This window comes from Balaenoptera ricei, chromosome 10, assembly GCF_028023285.1.
Source record: "Balaenoptera ricei isolate mBalRic1 chromosome 10, mBalRic1.hap2, whole genome shotgun sequence".
NCBI lineage: Eukaryota > Metazoa > Chordata > Mammalia > Artiodactyla > Balaenopteridae > Balaenoptera > Balaenoptera ricei.
In genome coordinates, this window is record NC_082648.1 from 47,916,959 (window position 1) to 47,932,702 (window position 15,744).

Genomic DNA, 15,744 nt, shown 5'->3' on the forward strand with positions numbered 1-15,744 from the left:
ATCTCCCAAAGTTGGCCCAGGGACATTTCTTTCCCCAAACAAACCAACCTCCCCTCACATCCCCCACTCTGTAGTTTCACTGACTATATGGCTTCTGCCAAGTTCTACCTGTAACTGGCTTCATCTCTCAAGTTGGATGTTTGACTGCTCTATCCCCTGCAACCAGGAGTAATGCCAGCTGGACACACTCTCCTTCCGGGGCCCCTGGCGGCTGGGAGGGAGCTGAGACCACAGCTGTGGAGACCCTGAACCCCAGAGTTTGCGGCTCTATCTCAACTGTGTTGCTCAAGGAAGGCCTTCCCCAGCGATGACCTCCTCATTGCTCCTGGCCTTCCTGTTCCTGGCTCCAGACGCAGTGGCCACTCCCAGAGCTGACAGTCAGTGTCTGGCATGTGGGGGGCCCGCCTTGGACCTGGAGAGCCAGCGGGAGCTGCTTCTTAACCTGGCCAAGAGAAGCATCTTGGACAAGCTGCACCTCAGCCAGCGCCCAACACTGAGCCGGCCTGTGTCCCGAGCTGCTCTGAGGACTGCGCTGCAGCGCCTCCATGGGTCCCCACAGGGGGCTCTTCCAGAAGCAGACAGGGGACAGGAGTATGAGATCATCAGCTTTGCTGAGACAGGTGGGTTCTTGGTCTGTAGATCTTCCCCCAAACCCGATCTCTTAAGGAAAGGAAAAACTTCCTCCCCAATCTGACGCCTGACTTTCTCCCCAAAACCATCCCAACTCTTGCCTTCCACAGCATGTAATCTCCCAATCCCAGGCTCCCCCCACACCCCCGCCACCAGGCTCTCTCTTTGTAGTTTAGACTTGACCAATGGGCACCTGGGAAGCGGGTACGTTTCATTTCTTTTGAGACTGCCTGCCGCTATCTCCCATGGCTCCTCTCTCTGCAGGCCCACAAATTTCCACAGGCTATGATGTGAGCCCAGACATTTCCTGGGCTTGGACCAGGGTCTGGGAGCTGGAGAGTCTGTCCTCCCTCTGGCCCTGGGATCCAGCCTCTCTGTACCCCACTCCCCCAGATACATCGTTTGGGTAAAAGGAAGAAAAGTAAAACACTGGGATTACAATACCTCTCCACCCTACTCCTGTCCCCTTGCCTTGATTACCTCGGGTCCCCACGTCAGAACAGGGCCAAAACAGGACTCAGAAAGGTATTTAAAGGATAGAGGATAAAGACGAGAGAGTTCCTTCCATAGAGGGGAGAGGGGTTAGAGAATTTAGTGGGCAGCTGGAAAGAAGATCAAGAATTCAGAGACAGGGGAATTCCCTGGTGGGCCAGTCATTAGGATTCCACACTTTCACTGCCGTGGGCCCGGGTTCAATCCCTGGTCGGGGAACTAAGATCCCACAAGCTGCAAGGCGCGGCCAAAAAAAAAAAGAGAGAATTCAGAGACAGGATCTGAGAACCAGAAACAAACAAGTGATCTCTCTGGCCTCTAAGCTTCTTGCAAGTTCTTCTCTCTTAGGTTTAGAAGTCCCTTCCCAATCCTGGCCCCTTTCCCTTGGTCAGCATCTACTCCCTTCAAGATCCAGCACTCTCATCCTGAAAAAACCCACCCTGACCTGAAGGTGAGGGGCTCCCTCTCTGGTGGCCCCCACACGCTCACCCTGAACTTGGACCTTCCTTATGGAATTGCCTGTTTCCAGGTTTTCTATGAAGTCTGTCTTCCCATAGAATGCAACCCCTTGAGGTCAGGAACAGTCATTTATTCCTCACATTATCATCAGAGGCTAGTGTATAGTAGAAATAGATAACACTTATACAGTGTTTACTGTGTTCTAAGCCTTTTAAATATACTAACTCCTTGAGAGCCTCACAACAAGCCAGTGAGGCAAATACTATTGTTACCCCATTTTAGAGGTGATGAAACTGAGGCACAAAGAGGTTGAGTAACTAGCTCAAGGTCACATGACCAGTAGATGGTAGAGCCAGACAGCCTGGGTCTGGAATCCATGACCTTGACCACTCTACCACTCTGCCTCTTGCAAATATAGTAGATGCTCAATAAACAGCCAAACCATTCTGTAGGTCAGCTCGGCCATGTCTAGAGTCCCCAGTGATGGATGAGACCCTATTCTAGTTCAAAAGGGGGTTTCTGCTCATGATTAAGAACACAAACTCTGGAGCCAGATACACTGGGCTCAAATCCCTGCTCAGCCACTTATTTCTATGTGTCCTGGGTTGTTAATAGTCAGTTTTCTCATTTGCAAAACAGAGATAATGAGAGGATAGTTGAGAGAATTTAGTGAGCTAACACAGGTAATGTACTTAGAAAGGATAAGGTGGGAGGGAACTGAAAGTAGAAGACTCAGCTCCTGCCCATGAGGGGTTTAGTTGTTGCTGCTGGGAATAAATTACTTAGAATATAAGGCAGAGTGAAATAAATGCTAGATGAGGGCACAAGTGCTTAATGGGCCAGAAGTAATTCACTGGGACCTGGTAAGTCAGGAAAGTCTTTCAGAAGAAGTTTGCAAATTGGCTGGCATTGTAGAGTAAGTTTGACTTCAGTGGGTAGAAAATGGTAAACAACATCCTAAATGGAAAAACATGAGTAAAAGTCTAAAGAAAAGGACTGCATTTAGAGTTAAAAAGTAGTCTGGAGTGGATGAGCACAAGGTGGACAAATGGCCATGAACACCAAAATCCTGGTTGGTTTTTTTTTTTTCACCTGTCTATCCCTGATACTTAGCCCAGTTTCCTGGCACATTGTGACAGTAATGACGGTTACCAGGTATTTAGTGTACCTGCCTCCTCTCAGTTCATCCTTACAATCACTCCATAAAGTAGACTTTATCATTGCCATCTTAAGAAAGCAGAAACTGAGACTCGAAGATAATTTACATGGCCAAGGTCATACAGCTTACAAGGGGCAGAATTCAAACACAGTTCTCGCTGACTTCAAAGTCTATATACTTTCCACATATTTGCTGATCAATGAATGAATACAGCATTTAGGCTGCAGGGGGTGTGACCTGAAATGAACTTGGAGGTGAGAATGACTGATGCCTGGATTCTACCTTTTACATTTAAATGTTTTAGTTTGAAGTTTTCAGTTCCAATTTAAGCTATCATCTCCACCATCGTGTGAAAGAAAGATCTGAGAATTGTTCTTGCTGGAGATATGAAGAGAGAGAGCTTGGGGCCCTGGGGAAACTCGGGTAGGAGCCTTCAATGGTGTCCTGAAACTGGCTCATACTGGCTCATGAGAGCTGATGGTGAACATCTCCCAGCTGTGCATCCAGTGGCATCACATCGATAGTTTGAAATTGGCCAGGATGGGAGAATTTATACCGCAGAAATTGGCAAACACTACAAATCAGGGCCTTTTTTCCCCCCTCTGGAATCCAGTTGTTAAATATTTACCAACACAACACTGCCTATGACCTAAAAATTCAAGTTATCTGCCTCCCACATACCTAACATACAATGCTGATTCAGGGATGGAATAAATAGATACTTCTGTTCCAAATGGCGAATGGGGGAGGGAGACGCAGAGCAGTCACTGGTCCATGAAAATTCTGACACCCAGCCAGCCACATATCTCAGTCTACCCCAAATCCAGAATTCCTTTGGTTAGGGCCTGGTTCTGCCCACTGGTAGGATTTTCCTCTCCTCTTAAGGAGAGCCTACCATTGCTCCCCTAGACTTCTATATCCATTCTCTCAGCTCTTAGTGCCACCCTCTGAGATGTCTTTCCTTTTAAATAGGAAATGACCTGTGTTTGCAGCTAAGTAGTTTTTTCGGCCTGCATGCTGCCCAAAGAAGTTGGGAGCCTGGAGACTTCTTTTCATTTTGAATCATCTCTGTCCCTTTTAGTCCAAACTGGTGCTGCTTTCACTATTAAAATTCTCTTTAACACTCTGTGAGCCTTCTAAATAATAAATTACAGTCTTCTCACTCAGACAAAAGGCACTCCACTCTATCAAGACAGACACTCCTCTTTAGGTTACAAGTCAGGATACCCTCTTATAAGTGAGATAACACTCTTAAGATTCTTAGAAGCCCTCTGTCTAGTTGAGAGGGTCTACAGAACATCTTAAATTTCAGATCTTAACAAAGATGTTAGATCTTAACAAAGGGTCTTACAGTTCCCCCTTTATTATTATTATTATTATTATTATTTATTTATTTATTTATGGCTGTGTTGGGTCTTCGTTTCTGTGCAAGGGCTTTCTCCAGTTGCGGCGAGTGGGGGCCACTCTTCATCGTGGTGCGTGGGCCTCTCACTGTCGCGGCCTCTCCCGCTGCGGAGCACAGGCTCCAGACGCGCAGGCTCAGTAGTTGTGGCTCACAGGCTTAGTTGCTCCGCGGCATGTGGGATCCTCCCGGACCGGGGCACGAACCCGTGTCCCCTGCATTGGCAGGCGGATTCCCAACCACTGCGCCACCAGGGAAGCCCCCCCGTTATTATTTTGATCTTCGCTCTGAAGCTATGTTTTACTGGCAGTGCCCTGGATTTGGTTTTTGCCCTGAGACCATTTATTAGTTTGATAACCTTTTTGCCAGACAGAGAGTTGAGGGATGAAAAAAAATATTTTATTGTTCCATCTAGCAAGTCCTATTGGAAATGTTTTCTCTAAATTCTGCTTGAAAATTGAACAGTTCGTTTTTTAGTTCATCTCACTCCTGAAATGCCTTATCATAGGCAGCTAAAATAAGCCAAATGGCATTTTCAGCATTCTGCCTGGAAATATCTTTAGCTAAATTCACAATTCTGTTAGATACCATTTCTAGCTTCCAGTTACCAGAGACGATAGCCAATACATAACACAGGTTCTCCTTTGTCCAGCTTCCAGTAGCAATTTCCTCACTGTCCTTCCAGACTTCACTAACAGTCTCCCTGCTGTCCTTCCATCCTCTGGTTGCCACCCAGTCCCAAAGCCAATGCTACATATTTTAGGTCTTTGCTACGGAGTACCCCACTTCTGATCCTAATTTCTGTTTAAGTTATCCATTAATATGGCAAATCAGCTCAAACACTGAGTCTTAAAACAAAAAAATTCAATAGTTTCTGTGATTTTGTAATTTGACTGGACTTATTCTGGACAGTTCTCTCACTCCATGTGGTGTAACTGAGTTCATTCAAGCAACTGCATTCAGCTAGGAACTCAGATGGGGCTAGAACATCTAAGATGGTCTCTCCGAAGTCTCCAGATGGCTTCTCATCATTCAGTAGTCTAGCCCAAGTTTCTTTAAAGCATTAACGTTTTCCTACCTCAAAGTGTAAGTACTTACTAAGTTTCTGCTTGCATCGTGCTTGCTTACGTCTCATTGGCCATATCAAGTCACATGCCAAGCCCAGAATTAATATGGGAAGGGATTGCACAAAACCATGAACATTGGGAGGTGTTGTTCCCTGGGGGTCAACAATGTAATGGTCTATCACAGCCCCTGCTGGTCCTGTGTCTGCCTACCATGACTGGGGTGACTTATGAGGTTCTAAATGTTGGGTGCTGGTGACCTAGCAAGAAAAGATTAGCTGGGTCAATCAGACTCTTCTTTTAGGATTTTGGAATTGGAACACTGAAAGATCAGCTCACTTAGCTAGGAAGAGCTAAGTTAAAGGTTCTGTAGATGCAGAAGCTAGGGCCACCATTTTGGAACCTGAGGAAGGTGACAGGGAAGCAAAAGAGGTAGATCCACAGAAAGAGAAGAATGGAGTAGACTTACATAGGGAGAGTGAGATGAGAGAGATCTTGTTGGCTCTGAGAGCTGTCAAGGGCAACCTTATTCCAGACCTTACAATTCACACTAAGTCTAGATGAACTTTATTTTCTGCTCTTTTATGCCCATGAGAGTATCAGTGGCATTCCCACAATAAAGCATCCTTTACTTAAAATAAATAAATATAAATAAATAAGGGTTGCTAAGGCCAAAGCATAATGGCATTTAATTGCCTCCTAAAAGAGTTTGGTTTTATTCATCAATAAAGTTTTTGAAACCATGAATTTTATGATCTAGCCTTTTTGGAAAATAATTATTGTGTCAGTGTAAAATAAGAATTAAAGAATGAAAGACCATTCACTCACCAAATGTTAACTGAATGCCTATTATGTACTAGGTACTAGGGATACAGTGGTAAACCATACAGGCACAATCTCTACCTTCAAGGAGTTTACATTCTAGCTGGGAGCTGGGAGGGGGAGAAGAGGAGGGGAGGAGAAGCAAATGAACAAAAAACCAAGATGATTACAGAGAGTGATAGTGGCTATAAAGACAATTAAGCAGGATAATGTATTAAAGAGATGAGGGTAGAGTTGAAAGCTGCTTTAGCTAGGTTAGTCAGGGAAGCCTCTCTGAAGAGGTGAATTTGCGCTGAATGCCAAAAAGGAGCCAGTCATTCAAAGAGCTTGGAAAGATATTCCAGGCAGGGGAAACAGCAAGTGCAAAGACCATGAGGTGGGTCCATGTTTGGTGAGTTCAAGGAACAGAGAAAAGCCAGTATAGGTAGAATATAGTCATTAAATGGCAGAATGCCTAATCATACGTGTTTCCTATGTTAAAGGGTTTAGCTTTTATTCAAATAGCAATGGGAAGCCTTTGAAGGGTTTTAAGCTGAGAGGATTAAGCTGATCAGATTTATGTTATAAAAAGATCACTCTGGGACTTCCCTGGCGGTCCAGTGGTTAAGACTCTGTGCTTCCACTACAGCGGGCACGGGTTTGATCCCTGGCTGGGGAACTAAGGTCCCACAGGCCACAAGGCACGGCAAAAAAAAAAAAAGAGGTCACTCTGGCTGATATGTGAAGAATGGTTTTGGGGACAAGAGTGGACCACTTGGCAAGCTATTGCCATAGTTCAAGAAAAAGATGATTGTGGGTTGAACTAATGTATGGTAGAGGAGGTGGGGTTAAGTGAAATTATATTATGAACTAGAGATAGAGTTGACAGGTCTGCAGATAATTTCAAAGAAGGGAATGAGGGCAAGCAAGACTTTGGTTTAAGCAGTGCATTTACAGGGAAGGGGAAGATTGAAGAAGGAACAGATATGGGTTGCAGGGGATAAATCTAGAGTTCTTCTTTGAACATGAAAAGTCTGAGATAGCATTGGATGTCCAAGTGGAATATCAGATCAGCAGCTGGATATACAAGCCTAGGCACAGGGAGAGGTCAGGGCCATGGATATAGATATCTGGGAGTCGTCAGCATATAGATGGAATTGAAAGCCAGGGGAATTGATGGGTTCTTTCTGGGAGAGAGTATAGATAGAGAAGAGGAGGGAGCTTAGGACCTCCAACATTTAGAGGTCAGGCAGAGGAAGAGGAGCTGTCAGCCAAAGAGACCAAGATGGAGTGGCCAGAGTCATGAAAGCCAAGAGAGGAAATTACTTCAAGAAGGAAGGGATGGTTAACTGTGTCAAACACTGCTTAGAGGTCAGGTAAGATGAACATAAAGAGATGAAACCATTGGATTTGGCAACGTGGAAGGTGTTAGTGATCCTGACAAGAGCAGGAGTGGAGGGAACAGAAACCCAATTAATGTGTTTCAATAGGTCAGGTGAAGGATGAAGAGGGGAAACTGGGCAACAGTAACAGGTACAGGAAGAAATGCATAGCCGTTAGAACCACTGTGGTGAGGAACTGGATGTGGGGAGTTTCTAAAGGTGATAAGGAAGGTAATGATGCCACCAGTTCTAAGAACGGAAAGAGAGGTACATAGGGAGGAAATAATGATTTTCACGTGGGATAAATTGATTTTAATATGCTGGCAGGATGTGGCAAAATTAAGCAGTTAGAAGTTTAGGCCTGAAGCTTGGTGATTCCCAAGGTGCAAAATGGTCTGGACTGGACATACAGATTTGTGAATCACCAGCACAAAACTTGTGTTGGCTGACTGTGAGTGTGGGTCAGAGCTCCTCTCAGTGTAGAGTAAGAGGAAATGGGACTTCCCTGGCGGTCCAGTGGTTAAGACTCCTCGCTTCCACTGCAGGGGTCGCAGGTTCTATCCCTGGTCGGGGAACTAAGATCCTACATGCTGCATGGCAAAAAAAAAAAAAAAAAAGGAAATGAAGGTCAAGGACAGACCCTGGAGAACTCTTGCATTGGAGGGATGGTGAGAGAAAGAAAAGCCAGCAAAGAAAATCAAGGAAGAATCAAGAGAGTTGTGTCATGGAAACCAAGAGAGAAAAGATTTTTAAGCAGGAAGGGGTAGTTAACAATGCCAACAGTGTGGTCGAGAAAGAACAAAGGGAATTCAAGCATGCTGAGAATAGATATGTAGTTGGTAGATTTGACTCCGAAAGCCACTGACTGGGGCTTCTTGTGTCCACAGGCCTCTCCAACATCGACCAGACTCGTCTTGATTTCCACTTCTCCTCTGATAGAACTGTTGGCGGCCTGGAGGTCCAGCAGGCCAGCCTCATGTTCTTTGTGCAGCTCCCTCCCAATACCACGTGGACTTTGAAGGTGAGGGTCCTCGTGCTCAGCCCACATGCCACCAACCTCACCTTCGCCACTCAGCACCTGCTGGAGGTGGATGACAGTGGTTGGCACCAGCTCCTCCTGGGCCCTGAAGCTCAGGCTGCCTGCAGCCAGGGGCACCTGATCCTGGAGCTGGTCCCTGAAGGCCAGGTAGCCTGGAGCCCAGTCATCCTGGGTGGGGCTGCCCATAGGCCTTTTGTGACAGCCCGTGTAAGAGTTGGGGGCAAGCACCGCGTTCGCCGGCGAGGCATCGACTGCCAGGGTAGGTCCAGGATGTGCTGTCGACAAGAGTTCTTTGTGGACTTCCGTGAGATTGGCTGGCACGACTGGATCATCCAGCCTGAGGGCTACGCAATGAACTTCTGCACAGGGCAGTGCCCCCTGCACGTGGCAGGCATGCCTGGCATTGCCGCCTCCTTTCATACCGCGGTGCTCAATCTTCTCAAGGCCAACACCGCTGCGGGCACTGCCAGAGGGGGGTCATGCTGCGTGCCCACTGCCCGGCGCCCCCTGTCTCTGCTCTACTATGACAGGAACAGCAACATTGTCAAGACTGACATACCTGACATGGTGGTAGAGGCGTGTGGGTGCAGTTAGTCTGTGCGGTACAGGCAGCCCGAGGTGGGGTAGGCAAACATGCCCTGACGGAGGCGCTCTTCCTTGAGAGGAGGGGGTGGCCCCGTTACTGCCTCTGTCCAGAAGATGGACTCCCTCTTCCTGAGCAACTTATGAGAATTATCCCAACTTTGACGTGAGGAGATCTTCATCAAAGGAGAATCACTGTCATCTAAGGAGAGTCACTGTACCATCTTCATAACGACCGGCCCCTCTCCTAGAGCATAGTCCCTCCAGCGAGCTCACGTGCTCACCCGCCACCCTAGGGACTCTCATCCACCTCCAACCATGAGCAGTGCCATCTGGTTCCCAGACAGATACCCATAGCCCAACTTTAATCCAGCCCACAATCCACTATGCCTCCCTGCCCTTTCTACTCAATGTCCCCAACTCCAGGATGAGTTGACCCAGTCCCTTCCCCTGCTTTTCTGGATCTCCAGAGAGTCCCTTCCTTAGATTCACCAAACATTCGATCCTCTCCATGTCTTGAGCCCTTTTCCTCTTACTTGCCCAATGGGCTGCTAAAGGCTCTCTTGGCACACTCTCATCCACTCTTCGTCCTTCTCCGTGCTGCTCCGTACCCTTGGGGTCTGACTCACCTGAGTTCCTTTGGCCTCTGGCTTCCTGCTGAGTTTGACCAAGAGGAGACAGAGGCAGGAGATCAAAGGAGAAGACAGGAGAAGACAGAGGTCAGGGTGTTTCTTATTCCTCCTCCTTCTGCCTAGGTTCCATGGTTCTGTGTGACTGTGGCTGCATCCATGTCCCTACAGCTCCTGTCTAGCTCCCCACCCCCTCCATGGCTCCAGCTGTGCCTAAGTTCTGACATCACCGTTTCCATGCTATGGGCTTGTAATGGCTTTCCATTCTTGCCGGTCCCTGGGTGCTTCAAAATCCCTCCTTGGTTCCCTTAACCCTGCCCATACCTCCGTAAAGAAGTCCTTCATTAAGTCTTCTTAGTGATGCAAACACAGACAGGTGAGTGGGTCTTTTATGTCATGCCAGGACCCTGACTGAAACCCCAGATGACACAGAGCCTGCCTGCCCTGTCCACTTTTCTCTCCTCCCAGTCTCCTTAGGGCTGAACTATTATGTCCATCCCACACATCATGACTCTTCCTTCACCAGGCTGCTTCCTCTTCTTTCTTAGGCCCCCTCCTCCCTCCCAGAACCATCTTTGCTTGTCTTATGGCTAATAAAGACCTGGGTTTTACCTGCTCCTCTCCTCCCTCTGTCCTTGCTCCAAGAAATGAGACAGATCACTGCTCAGTCAGCAAGTAGGTGACAACCTGTGGGCACACACATGGTGGGAGGCAGAGGCATGGCTCCGAGCTGGCTGCCTTCCCTTCACTCACCCCCAGGGCTCCAGCTAGGAGTCCTGTCTGGAAGCTGGAACTGGCCAAGGGCCACTTGAGTGGGACAAGGAGAAGAAAAGGAAGGCCTGGGGTGAGGAGAGGGAGGCATTTGCTCTGAGACTGGGTCCTCTCTAGACCTTTGCCCTCTTCCCCCACCATCTCCTCCCTTTGGTTGGACAGCCCTGAACCATGGGGTCAATATTGTCTGCAGCCCAAGGCCGAGTTTGCGCAAAACCCATGTGTCCTCTGGGAAACGTGATGTCAGTGTTTGCTCAGCATATAACCCCCGCCTATCTAGGTCTGAGGTCCTTGGAAATGGAACCCTAAAAGGAGAAAGTCTGAAAGAGACCTCCTGGGGGACTGCAAATCTGAGCTGTGGGGCTTCAGGAGCAAACTCATGGAAGTTATCCCAACTTTGACTTGAGGAAATCTTCATCTAAGCAGAGAATCTAAGGAAGTCTTCTGGTGGCTCTGCCTCCCCCTTCCACCGCTGTCTCCCACCCCCAATCCACCCGTCCCCCAGATCTAACCTCCCTCCCTCCAACTATAGCTTCAGTCCCCAGGGCCAAGACTAAGGTGAGGAGAAGTGAGGCTCTTGCCTTGGGGACAGAATTTTAAGGGGATGCCAAAAAATTCATCAGTCAAGATAAATAGGATCTTAATGCAATATTTTTAAAAAGCAATGCAAAAAAATCCAAGATGAACAAAATAGCAAATTTTAAAATAAACTAAATTTAGAAGGGATCAGTATTATTCTTTTTCCTTTTTGACTCTGTCTTTAACAAAAAGGAGAAAGAGTGGAATTGTCTTCTTCCAAACCTTTTCTTCCAGAGCTCCCTGGCCCCTAACTCTAGACTTGGTCAGGCTTTTCTCTTTCGGGCAAGATAATCACTCCGGCTCCTTCTACTTCCTTACCCACCCTCAAGCCTGTCGCTACCCCCAGCCCCCAACCAGGTTGGTGGTAGGGCGGGCTTGGGAGGCAGATGGCTGGGGTATTTATAACCTGGGAGCACTTCTTGAGAAAAGTGACTAAGATGCTAAGAGCATATTTATAGCTGGGTTCTGACGTAAGTGTCAGTAGGAAGGTAGGGGCAGGCCAGGCACAGCAGCAAGAGGGTAGGAAGAGCTGGAAATTGGGGGCATCTGACACAGAGGGGAGGGGAGAGATGGGGTCAATGACTCCTGCAGCCACTTCCTGTTGCTTTACTTGACTCAGGCTCACCCACAGGTAAGCCCTCTGAGACAGCACCATGGGCAGAAACCTTTGCTTTGCAGTTCTGTGGTCCAGACCCCAGGCGGTAGAGGGCTGTCACTCACCAGCCTGACCGATAGAGAGGGAGTTGGGAGCTGGGGAGAGCCCTGGACAGATGGGCTTGAATATGACTCAAGACCTAAGGTAGAGAGGAGCATCTAAAAGTCTCATTGTCCCCCTCCCCACCACAGGTGCCCTAAGTTTCTAGGAAGAGCCTGGCACCCATCACCATGCTCCATTGCCACATGTCAGCAGCGATGAGATCCAAAACCAAACCGAAGTTAGCAGTGATGTGGTCCTGACGACAGCTTCTGCTCTCCAGCAGTGGCGAGGGGAGAGAGCTGAGGGACCAGCTTCTCTGTCTTCTGGTGTAGAGGCAGGGTCCCCAGAGTGAGAGGTTGGGAAGCGCTCTGAATCTCTCCACTCCCCAGAGCAGCCCCTTCCCTGGGAAGCTGGTCAGCGCCAAGCCTGCTGCTGTCCAGTGGCTCAGCACTGCCACATGGTGGACACTGGTGGTACTGAGCCCCAGCCCCCAAGGCGCCACCTCTCTTCCCCTGTGCCATATCTACTAGTCTCTCTTGACAGCCTCCACTGGCTGAATAGCGGGGAGACTAATAAATTGGAATAGGGGCACATTTCCAAACCACACTCACTTCCTCCCAGCTTCTTGAAGAAACTTGAGCATAAGGAGAAAGGCTGGCATGAGGCCTTGGTTAGGCCATTTAAAGCCAGTGAGCAGTGTGGTAAGGAGGGCTGGGGTTGGGACTAAGGTTGCTGTACTGGCCATGCTTTGTTCTTAAAAGTCCATAAACCTGGGCTTCCTGGTGGCACGGTGGTTGAGAATCCACCTGCCAGTGCAGGGGACACGGGTTCGAGCCCTGGTCCGGGAAGATGCCACATGCCGCCCAGCAACTAAGCCCGTGAGCCACAACCACCAAACCCGTGTGCCTAGAGCCTGTGCTTGGCAACAAGAGAAGCCACCGCAATGAGAAGCCCATGAACTGCAAAGAAGAGTAGCCCCCGCTCGCCGCAACTAGAGAAAGCCCGCGCACAGCAACGAAGACCCAATGCAGCCAAAAATAAATAAATTAAATAAATTAATTTTTTAAAAAAAAGTCCATAAACCTTCCATTTCCCACCACCATGAACAGAGGCTGGCACCACTTCTAGGATATCCCAAATCTAGGCAGTTCTTACAGTGCCCTGAAAGAGAACCAGCAGCTGGGGACAGGCCCTTCCAACTCCCATGCCCCTCTGCCATCCTTGATGGACTCTGCCCTGCTGTAAGATTGCATCACCACTACCCCCACCTCTCTAGGTTTCCCCAGACATCACAGTAACGTGCTACTCCCCCCCAATGCTCCAGCCCTCGTCCACACTGTGCTCCAGTCCAACTGGACTCTGGGCGGTCAGCACAGGCAAGGTCAGGGGGTGACTTCTGTGCCCCGTGGCACTGCCACCTTGGCCTGGGCAAGAGGACTCCGTTCCTCCCACCCCCAGCCTCTCACCACTGTCCCAGTCCCATTGCTAGAAATAAAAAGACCAGAGTTCACCTTCCAGCCCAGAGAAATAACCACTGGGATTCCCAGCTGCCTCATGGAAACTGCTGCAGCAGTGGTGGATGGGCAAGCTAGACAGACTGTAGGTATGGGGGAAACTGCCCTTCACACCTTGCTCATATGGAGTTCCCTCCCCCGAGCCCCAGACCTTGGGGACTGAGCATGTGAAATCATCCTCCTTCTTGCATCATGCGTGTCCACATAGCCCCCCCACCCCCCCTACCCCTGCCTCAAGCTCCGTGACCAGGGCCAGATGGTGAAACCTGAGCTCCAGGGGGGAACCTCCACCCCCTGCAGGGACCTGATGGGCAGCACAGTTGGCCAATCCTGGGGCTCAGAGGGTAGGTCTGCCTGCTGACCACTAGGTGAGGGAGCCCTAGGCTGCTGGCTCTAGAGAGGCCCCAGTCAGTAGCCAGACATAAGCTGTGAGGGTCAAAGTGGCAGACTACACTGAACACAGCTACCCATCGGACCATCCACTGTCTGCCTTCCTGAGTCCCAGGCAACAGAAGACAGGTGGCTCTACCCTTGGCCAAGGGTAGGTGTGGCACTGCTGTCTGCTGCCGCCGTGCCCTCATTGGCCTCCACGCAACCAGACTCAACAGAAGGAGCAACTGCCATCCGAGGCTCCCGACCTGACCCAGGGCCATTCACCAGGAACATGGGGCTCTCTGATGTCCAGCTCCAGCTGGTGCTGCTGTGGGCACTGGTGTGGGCACAGAGGGCAGGGTCTGTGTGTCCCTCCTGTGGGGGCCCCACACTGGCACCCCAAGCAGAACGAGCTCTGGTCCTTGAGCTAGCCAAGCAGCAGATCCTCGAGGGGCTACACCTGACCGGTCGTCCCATAATAACTCATCCTCCACCCCAGGCAGCGCTGACCAGAGCCCTCCGGAGACTGCAGCGGGGAAGTGTGGTTCCAGCGAATGGGGAGCAGGTCATCAGCTTTGCTGCCATCACAGGTGGGTGAGGGAGAGACAGGCAGAGAGCAGGCGGGGGAAAGGGAGGAGGGAGGGGAGAATGACAGCGAGAGCAGAAGCAGAGGGAGCGCAGTACAGGAGGAAGAGGAGGAGTTGGAGCAGGACTGGCCTCGGAGTCCCTGCTTCTTCTAAAGGTGGGAGTTAGGGAGAACGGCTGGCAGGGCTTGCGGGAGTCTCAGGGGACAGCATCATCTCCGCTCGCATTCCTCAATCCCTTCTCCATCTTCCCGGCAGACTCCTCCACCTCCACCTGCAGCTCCACGCTCACCTTCTACCTGTCCACTCCTCGCTCCCACCACCTGTACCACGCTCGCCTCTGGCTGCACGTGCTCCCCACCCTTCCCAGCACTCTTTCCTTGAGGATTTTCCGATGGGGCCCTAGGAGGAGACGCCGAGGGTCCCACGTCCTCCTGGCTGAGCACCAACTGACAACCCCAGGCTGGCACGCCCTGACTCTGCCCTCTAGTGGCTTGAGGCGTGAGGAGTCTGGTGTCTTGAAACTCCAACTGGACTGCAGACCCCTAGAAGGCAACAGCACAGCTGCCCCCCAAACTCAGCAGCTCCTGGACACAGAGGGAGAGCAGCGGCCCTTCCTGGAGCTGAAGACCCGGCCCAAAGAGCCTGGAGCAGGCCGGGCCAGGAGGAGGACCCCCAGCTGTGAGCCTGGGACCCCCTTATGTTGTAGGCGAGACCATTATGTAGACTTCCAGGAACTGGGATGGCGGGACTGGATCTTGCAGCCCGAGGGGTACCAGCTGAATTACTGCAGTGGGCAGTGTCCCCCGCACCTGGCTGGCAGCCCAGGCATTGCTGCCTCCTTCCATTCTGCCGTCTTCAGCCTCCTCAAGGCCAACAACCCTTGGCCCTTGGGTACTTCCTGCTGTGTCCCTACTGCCCGAAGGCCTCTCTCTCTCCTCTACCTTGACCGTGATGGCAACGTGGTCAAGACAGATGTGCCAGATATGGTGGTAGAGGCCTGTGGCTGCAGCTAGCAAGAGTACCTCGGGGTTTGGAGTGAAGAGATCAAGCTAGGGGTTCCTAGGCAAAGGGCATCTGTGTCTGGAGGCGTCAGATTCCTGATCCATACCTTCATCCAGTGGGTCACCTGGCAATATGACTGGGTTGACCCCTCTGGGACCCAAATGGGCACTTTCTTGTCCAGACTCTGGCACATTCCAGGCTGGTTGATGTGTGGGGAGATGGGAAAAGTGTGTCCTCTAAAGGAGTCTACCCAGAAAGTATGATTTCCTACCCTAAGCCATCTGAGAAGATGGCAGAGGTGAGGGAGGGAGGGTGGGAAGGAGAAGGCAGAGAAAAATCACTTAGTCTCTCCAGAGGAGAGAAAGTCCTCAAGTGAGGGAAGGAAGAAGCAGACCAAGGGCCCATTGGGCTTGGGATGGGGGAAACAGGCTGGCCAAGTGTAAGGGCTGTGGAAGTGCTTGAAGGGAGGCTCAAGAGGGAGCTGGGAAAGGGGCTGATGGGAGGTGTTTGGGAGAGCCCCAGAAATGGGAGTCCAGAGAGAGGAGTGCTGAGCCTGAAAAGTTCTCTGGTTTTTCTTGGGGGA

At 50.2% G+C, this 15,744-nt stretch overlaps 2 protein-coding genes across 2 annotated transcripts; both read left to right on the top strand.

The window, feature by feature from the left end:
- Positions 1–307: 307 nt before the first annotated feature.
- Positions 308–9,022, top strand: INHBC (inhibin subunit beta C). Its single transcript, XM_059934667.1, has 2 exons — positions 308–620; positions 8,277–9,022. The coding sequence occupies exons 1-2, from the start codon at positions 308–310 to the stop codon at positions 9,020–9,022; spliced, it is 1,059 nt and encodes a 352-aa protein (XP_059790650.1).
- A 4,842-nt stretch (positions 9,023–13,864) lies between these two features.
- Positions 13,865–15,172, top strand: INHBE (inhibin subunit beta E). The gene is made up of 2 exons (XM_059934668.1): positions 13,865–14,162; positions 14,415–15,172. The coding sequence occupies exons 1-2, from the start codon at positions 13,865–13,867 to the stop codon at positions 15,170–15,172; spliced, it is 1,056 nt and encodes a 351-aa protein (XP_059790651.1).
- The last annotated feature ends 572 nt before the right edge of the window (positions 15,173–15,744 follow it).